Here is an 8564-nt window from a genome sequence, read left to right as displayed (position 1 = left end):
TTTACTCTTACATTATGAATATTTATTTTTTTCTTCTTAAAAATGTACAAAAAATAAAATAACTGTATTTATAGTTTATAGATTCCCCTTCTCCCATTTACAAAACTATTAAGTTACATTTGCCTTTTTTTTTTAAACAAGAGCAAATTGTCCATCTATCAATCTTCCTTGCTTATCTTTAAGAAAGGGCCGCTCATAGAATTTGGCACAAACCCTCTGTTTCTCTTGCATTTTCATAATTTTAAATAAGAAGGAAAAATAAATGTTTGATTAATTTCAGCCTTCCTAAGTTTCTGGGCTGGAATGCGCCTTAGTTTTTAGGATCCAATTCCAAGATGACATCTGACTACATTTTTCTGTTAGTCCCAATTTCCAAACACCCGTAAAGTCTAAGCAATTTGGGTATGTATAAGAAAAACACTTGTTTCATGTGTCCGTCATCTTACATGGGCTTTAAAAAAAAAAAGCGTATTCATTTGAGTGTGATTAATTTAAGGGACAAAAAAAAGAGGAGGCAAGTTTTCCTATCTTTCTGGAGTGTTTTTGCTTGGCAAATTTTGCTCATCAATGCTCTGCTAACATACACAGTGAAGGACACTTCAAAGCTAAGCCATGGGCACTCTGAGAATGCAGAGGGGATGTGGTAAAGATGAGACAGATCAGATGGGAGTGACACTCGGCACCACTCTTTGGTGGCACTGACCTCATATTCTTTGTTCTGGCAGCGGTCACCACAATGATTGCTCAGGGACCAGAAACAAATGCAAAAGCATCTCTGATTCATCCTCTGCTGAGGGCAGGCCCAGCACACACTTTTCCACAGAGGCTAGAGAGAGAAGGGTAGGGAACCTGTGTCAGACTGCTAAAAATGTTGTTTTTTCCCTACTCTGGAGTCCTATGCCCCAACCCAACAGTATTTGCCATTACGTTTGCCATTCATGCTTGAAACCACCCCGACGGCGAGGAGTGTGGGAAGTGCATAGTACATCATGTATTTCCAACACTGAATATGTCCATCTTAGAATAGATTCCCCTTTAGTACCCAGGAGGGTCCCCAAGTGGCTGGTCCAGGGCATGGCAGTCACAGAGTGGAGGCGGACGGGATGGACTGGAGCAGAGCTGAATCCAGGATGCAAACCTTTGGCACCACAGGGAGGGGTAACGTATCCAGAAGACAAACAGAAAGGCGCCCCCTTACCACCACCCAGAGATCTTCCTAGGCACGGCACCTGCTCTCCATTCCATACAAATCCTCTGCAGCCGCAAGGAGAAACAGCTGGCTGGAAGCAGCCTTTCCGTCCTGCTCTGGGCCTCAGGGGCAGATGGGGTGGGAGCGCAGGGAGCCCTTGGAGAGGGAGCCCCCAGGTAAGACGTCAAAGTGCTTTACAAATAAGTCTAGGCCCTTACGTAGAACCTGTCCTAGATCCGGGACTCAGGTAGGGGATTCGTCTGGCTACCAAAAAGCTAGTGCTTCAACCCACAAGGGTGAACGCAACCCCTAGACCACCCACCTGTTCCCTCAAAGAGAACAGGGGCCCAGGATGGTTCGTGATTGTTGAGGGAAGTGTTTTTTTCTCTTCCTCGTCTCCCAGGGCATGTAGCAGGAGGACAAAGCCCCCTCTCTCCAAGTCGCTGATTTCCAGAGCTCTGGGGCATTCTCTTTCCTTCCCCCCCTCCAAATCCAGCAGCCAGGAGCAGAGGCAGCCGATTCCTCCCTTTCCGGCCGAGGCCCATGAGGCAGTCCTGCCTGTCGATTCAGAGCTGAGCTGTTGGCACCACTCTCAGAACTGCAGCTGGGCTTTTAAGGGGGCCACTTGAGATGAAGGACATGCTTGTAAACTGTGAGGCACTACACAGTGGCCGGCATCCGCATGATAGGCACGAGTTCTGCAGGGGGCCCCAGCGACAGGGCCCTGATGGCAAACCCCTTGCAGTCTCTCCAGAAAGCTCGGGCAGTGCTGACACCAAAGCTGGAGGAGCTGGGGTCTCAGACAATCTGACGGGGACAGTCCAGCAGAGCGCATCACCAAGAGATAAATGCGCTGGCCTCCAGGCGGGTCGTGCCATGGAGAGGGAATAGAGCTCCCTCTGCGGACAGGGAACGAGTCCCACAGCACACGCGCTGGAGCATCTGTCTTAGCACCTGCTGAAGTCACCTGACACCCCAAAGACCATATCCCTAGCCCAGCTCATCTCCTGAACAGCACAGAGGCAGAAAACTCTTGTAGAAAGCAGAGTCTCCAGGTATGTGCCTCCCCCAGGCCAGTGGCAGTAAACATGCCCACATACCACAGGTAAAATATATTATTGCAATATTATAAACACTATGTACAAGATTGCCAGGCATACCTTCTGCGTTACTTACTAATTACATGGTAGCTGAATGTCTTCCTGTACAAGACCTGGTGGCCACTCGCTAGGAACCCCTGGAGGTATTTAGCAAGATGACCTTCCCCAGAGTAACCTGAAGGTTTTTGACCAGTAGCGGGGCAGCCACCTCTTACCCCACCTCTGACGACCGCACAAGAAGCAGCTCGTTTTGCCCATCCACTCAGGAGAAGTGGAAAGGCGAGACAGAAGGGACGAGACTTTCTCAAGCTCTTCAGGATGAATGGATTGGCGTGTATCCCTTGAAGGGGAGGGCTCTGGACGGTGTCATCTGGAGCCAGCAGTGACCTGCAGAGTCCTGGTGGGCCTGGACCCCAGGCTCCGGAAAAAGGTGGACAATAAATAAGGATCTTACAAGTGAAAGGCCCCTTCCCAAGGGACTCAGCTTCAGCTCCACAGCAGGAGCTGGTGGATGAGCCAAACACACTGACAAGGAACGGGGCTTCGTGCCCTGCCCCGCTCCCCAGTGTGGTTGTGTAACAGCAGGTGTGAGAAGGGAGAGGTGGGTCTGAGGGTTCTGGGCCTCCATCTCTCTGGGGAGAAATGCACTGAGGGCTCCTGCAAGGGGATGCCGAGACCAGGGCTCAGATTTCCATGAGTGTGATCTTGAAACCTTCCACCATGCTCTCCATGTTGAGGATGAAGGTGTCCTCATTTGAGTAGTGCTCAATGATGTTGTCGTCCATGTTCACCAAGATGCTGCCGGGGGTGGCGGGGTGGGGGTTGGGGTGGGGGGAGAAACAAAGATGGCATGAACAATGTGCTCAGAGCAAGGGCAGGCTCCAGGCTGGGGTTCCCTTAGCCATTCTTTTGCAAGGGAGGCTGCAAGGGGTAGAGGAGAGAAGAGACAAGGCAGGAAAAGAAGACCCTCATTCTATTTTCTTTCCCCAGAAACCGGTGTGAGGAAAGCCAAGCCTCACTTTCTCAGAACTAACCTCGTGACTCCTTATAAACAGGACTTCAGAGATCATTCAACCCAAGCTTCCTGCTATCTAGATCCGTAAACTGAGGCCCAGAGAAGTTAACAGAGCCTGAAATCACAAAGTTGCTATCAACAGAACCAGGAGCTAAACGATTAGGTCCCCTAACCATCGTTATTAAACCATATTGCCTCTTGAAAATGCATTTTAAAAAAGAACTTCACACTTGAGAGGGAGAAGAAAATAAGCAAGAACTGCAGCCACCCTTTGTTGATCGTGTAGGGTGCTCCAGTGTTTCAGAGACCTGGCATTTAATGCTCACGGCAACCTTGAAGGTAGGTGTAATCATCGCCAATTTGCAAATGAGAAAACTGAGCTCGGGGAGGTTGAATCATTTCCCCAAGTTCCCTCAGCTCCTTCAGGGCTGGGCTAGATTTTGAAACCAGCTTTGCTTCACTCTGAAGCTCCCACTTTACCACGTGACCCACTCCTTAGTTAACTAGCCCCAGTGGATTTAGTTTTAAGAAAACCAACAACTTCCAGGGTCTGTCCATGATTTAGAAGTCCTTGGGCCAATCCCATTCTTTGAAGTCAGACAGATCTTGGTTTGAGAATGAAGAACTGACTCTATCATTTTACAGCTACGTGTCATCAGGCAAGTTGTTTAGCCTTTCAGAGCCTCTGTTTACTCTTCTGCAAAATAAGAATAACAATCCTGCTTTAGAGGGTGGTTGTTCGGATTAAAGTGTTTAGTCCAGGGCCTGACACAGTGCTCACTGAGAGCGAAATGTTAGCACCGTCGGCATTTACATCTGTGCTGAGGTTTATGCCCAGCAGGAAGACCTTGAAACACTGCTCAAACCTCCCCATCAAAGGAATACACCCAGCCTATTGCACTGACCTTGGAAAGAACTGGAATATGCATTTTAGTGAGCTTTCCATCAAGGGCTCAAGTGAAGTGTTTCCCATTTGACTCCCAACCAACCAAGAGACCCCCATCTCTCAGAAAGCCTGTGCATCCCAGATAATCAATTTCCTTTATGAAAGAGGCCCAGAGAAGAGTTTAAAGACTCATTTTCTGCTTTTTGTAGGAAAATAGCTCTAGAAGCTGACTCAATGGAGACCCTATCCTGGTACTAAATCCAGCTTCTGCATCCTCTACTCTTAGAACCTCCTACACAGGAAGCCCCAGGAGGACTGGAGATGGCAGATAGCAGAATGTAGAGCTAAGCACTTGAGCTTTGGGGCTTCAGACCTAGGTTCAAATCTCTGTTCTGCCTATTGAACATGAGACCTTGGGCAAGATGCTTAACCTCTGTCTGGCTCAGTTTCTTCATCAGTAAATTAAGGATAAGAATGTACCTCAGAGAGTGGTGAGGAATAACAGAGCATTGCAGATAAAGCACTTAGCAGAGGACCCAGAACCTAATGAACACCCAATAAATGAGAGTTATTGTTCTCAACACCGAGAACAAGTAGGTCCAACGATCACTCAGGTCATTTTGTTAATAATTACAACAGAAGAATCCCCTATGCCCTGAACTCTTCTTGTTCCTACTGTGCCACCCTGAAACCAACCCCGGGAGCAATATGTGATTCCCAGTAACCTCCACTCTGCAGAGAGGTGACTTTGCCTCCCTCCCCAGTGTTCCCACTTTTAGACCCCTCTATTCCACCCACTAATCCTGTCATTGGTATAGGGCATCTCAACCAAAAAGGCACTGTCCCCTTCCCTTCCTTTTTCATTAAAGGTCTTCAAAATACACTGTATTTGCAAGCTGCTTAGCCGTCCTTTGGAAGGACATACCATTTTTATGAAAGGGGGACATAAGACAGGCGCTATCTTTTTTTTTTTTAAAGGCACTATGCAGACATCTGATTTGGAAGTCAGTTTAAGTTCAGTTTCTTTCTTACCCTTTTTTGCTTTTCTTGTAAAGCTTTGCTATCTTCTCCACAGGCAGCCCATATTTCTCCGATATCTGTAACACCAATTACAAAAAGGCAGATGAGCTCATAAGGGAAGCCCAAGCAGAGGCAAGAAAGTTCGTTCCAATTTCACTCTCTCAGAGTTATTCCTGGGCGCCAGTGCCCTTTACTTATGAGTCAAGCTCTCAAAACACCTAGTTGCAAGGCTCTCCCTTTGGACAAACCTTAAATCATTCAACAAAAGATTCAGCCACATAGGGACTCAATCTATGAGGAAGTTATCATTCCAGATCAGTTGGAAAAAGACAGACTCTAATCATGATGAATAGGTAGCCATGTAGAAAAAGTTTAATAAGTTAAGCTGGATTCCTTCTCCACTTCTTACATCAAAATAAATTTCAGACAGATCAAAGACTGACATGTGAAAGATGAAACCATAAAAGTACAAGGAGAAACCATGAGTAATTCTTTGTATAGATACCACCTTCAAGGAAGATCTTTCCAAGACAGTAAACCTGAAAAAAAAAGGCTAAATGCTTGATAAAACAACATAGAATTTAAAATACCAGTATAGCAAAACCACCATAAAATGGTGAAGACAAATAATATACTAGGAAACATTTTTGCAACACAGATGACAGACATGGAACGAACTTCCTTAAGTTAGAAAGAACTCCCGCAAATCAAGAAAGAGACTAACAATTCAACGGGAAAAGGAAGAAAACCACACGAAGAAGTAATTCACAGATTTAAAGACAATAGGACAATAAGCATATGAAAAAAATACACCACCTCACTCCTAATTTTAAAATTTCAAATTAAAGCAACAGTAGGATACTACTTTTATTTTATCAAACTAACAAAAACTAAAAAATTGATAATACAGTGTCAGCCAGAGCATGAGAAGCAGCAACTCTCACATTCCACAGATGGGAGAGTAACAAGCTCAACCTTTTTGGAGGGAAATTTAGAAGAAGCTATTCAAATTTAAAAGGCATATATCCTTTGACCCACATATTCCACATCTAGTAACCTGGTCCACAGAAATACACTCAGATGTACACAAAGCTTTTCAATGCATCACTGTTCATAATAGAAAAACTGTATATAATAAACACTCAATAAGCACAGTTTAATATTTTCACAGTTGAAAGCCACGCAGCCACTCAGTCATTAAAAGAAATGTGGGAAGCCAATATGAAAAAAAATGTTCCTAACTTACTAAAGGAAACAAAAAACAAGTTGCCCAACAGTATATATGGTGTGATTCCATTTGTATCTTTTTAAAAATACATAAGGAAAGGGAAAATATTTGAAGGACCCACCAATCTATCAACAGTGGCTACCCTGGAAGAATGGACAGAAACAAGGAGATTCTTTTACTTTTCATTTTGTACAAGTCTGTACTGTTTATTTTATTTTTACAATGATTGTGATTCACTTTTATAAATATAAAGTAATAACAGTTTAGAGATGGATTCTGGAGAGACCTACCCTAAATGCCTTTCAAGTTTTTACTCGTCCAAATCCAATCTACCTGCCTCTTCTGAGCCCAGCGGCTGGTGGGGCTCACACACAGCTGGGCAGGTGAGGTGTGGGACTTGGACCACCGGGCAGTCTAGCAGTGGCTACAAAAAGAGGCTGAAGAGCCCAGGAGCAGAGGTGGGATAGTTTTGGATCCCGGGAAGAGTTACTCTACAGAGAATTATAGGTTCCATCTATCTATCCCTCCCACCGCACAGGAAGAACTCGTTACCCCTAATAAGCCCAGAAGGAGCAGAACAGGTGGGCTGAGGGCTGAGAGAGCATAAGAATACTGGGGACCAAACATCCTGCCTGCCGCTCATCACTGCTCCATCACTGCTGGGATTGATCCCACAGCCACAACGGAGCCAAAGTGAGCCCAGTATGTAAAATAACACAGCCTAGGGGCTGGCCCCGTGGCCAAGTGGTTAAGTTTGTGTGCTCTGCTTCAGAGGCCCAGGCTTTCGCCAGTTCGGATCCTGGGCGCAGACATGGCACCACTCATCAGGCCACGCTGAGGCGGTGTCCCACATGCCACAACTAGAAGGACCCACAACTAAAAATATACAACTACGTATTGGGGGCACTTTGGGGAGAAAAAGGAAAAATAAAATCTTAAAAAAAATAAATAAAAGATAACACAGCCTATTGGCAGCAAAGACAATGGGCAGAACTTGTGTTGAAGGCATCCATTGGAACAAAACATAAAAAATCTCTTATGAAGAATATAAAAGAACTCTTATGAAGATTGCTGTACAGCACATACATGCAAAATTCTGATCTAAAATATGATTATTGAACTAAAAAATTTTGAAGTTTGGTAAATGAATTGAAGGATAGATGGTCAGTACAGCAAACCAATAGTGTTAGGAGAGGTCAAGTAGAAGAATAATTTCCAATTGCAAAGCAAAGACAGAGCACAGACGGAAACAATGAAGAAAAAGAAAAGAGATTTGAAGAATAGTGGCAGGCCATACAAGATATGAAGGCCCGAAGTCCCAGACACCAGGTAGTGGCTCCCAAGCTTTAGTGTGCTTCAAGGTCAACCAAGGAGCTTGTTACCAATGCCAGTGCCAACGTTTGGGCCCACCCTCAGAGAGCCTGATTCTGAAGGTCAGGTGTGGGCCTCCAGGATGGTGTCATTGAAAAGTGCCCTCAGCGATTCCAACGGAGTCTCCCACTTAGTGAAGCAACACCCCAGGTCCCTAGTACATGCTAGGTTGACCATGTGGGGGAACTGTGCTTGTTTTTATGAGAAGCCATTTTCAACCAGTGACAGGGTTCAAAGTGATGGCTTGAGGTCAAGTACAATATCTCTTGATTAAACAGATTTCCTTAAAAGTTAAGGATTTTTTGTTAATGTGGCCTTTAGTTGCTAAAAAATATAAAACCCCACACACGATGGTATTATTCTAAAATTAAGACCTGAAACAAAGCATGGAGTTCAGGGTCACACTGCCTTCTTGCTCTGAGGATTTGTTTAATGTGGGGCCTTGGACAGTGGAGCATCAAGGTCATTCCTAGGAAGCAGCCTTCCGCCTCCAGGCTCAGGAGGGGATCTCCCCTCACAACCTGCGAGTTTCAGACCCAGTCACCAGCACCATTTCCACAGCTCCAGGCCTCCTCTGAAATGCCAAGTTAGTGGGAAATTGTGTAATGGAATCACCAACCAAAGTGACTTTCCATCTTTTGGACAATGTCTGTAAGAATCAGATTATTTGAGAAATCCAAAGTCTGAGCAAAGGAGGAAATCTTCACATTGACTTTTCTAGCTCTGATTCCTCCTCAAAACAATGGCTTAGTAAC

The 8564-nt window shown here is 45.2% G+C and overlaps 1 protein-coding gene across 5 annotated transcripts in view; it reads right to left on the bottom strand.

Moving 5' to 3' along the window:
* GRHL2 (grainyhead like transcription factor 2) overlaps positions 1 to 8564 on the bottom strand; it is a 156794-nt gene continuing 148230 nt past the window's right edge. For all 5 annotated transcript variants that reach the window (XM_008540923.2, XM_008540920.2, XM_008540930.2 and 2 more), the window contains exons 15-16: positions 5223 to 5287; positions 1 to 3087 (exon numbers count right to left, since the gene is read on the bottom strand). In XM_008540923.2, the coding sequence (XP_008539145.1) occupies positions 2973 to 3087; positions 5223 to 5287 (180 nt within the window). In that variant the 3' untranslated portion in view covers positions 1 to 2972. The remainder of the gene's footprint in view (positions 3088 to 5222; positions 5288 to 8564) is intronic.

Source organism: Equus przewalskii, chromosome 8 (assembly GCF_037783145.1).
Source record: "Equus przewalskii isolate Varuska chromosome 8, EquPr2, whole genome shotgun sequence".
NCBI lineage: Eukaryota > Metazoa > Chordata > Mammalia > Perissodactyla > Equidae > Equus > Equus przewalskii.
The sequence above is the reverse complement of the archived record's forward strand: the minus strand, read 5'-3'. Positions and strand labels throughout refer to the sequence as shown.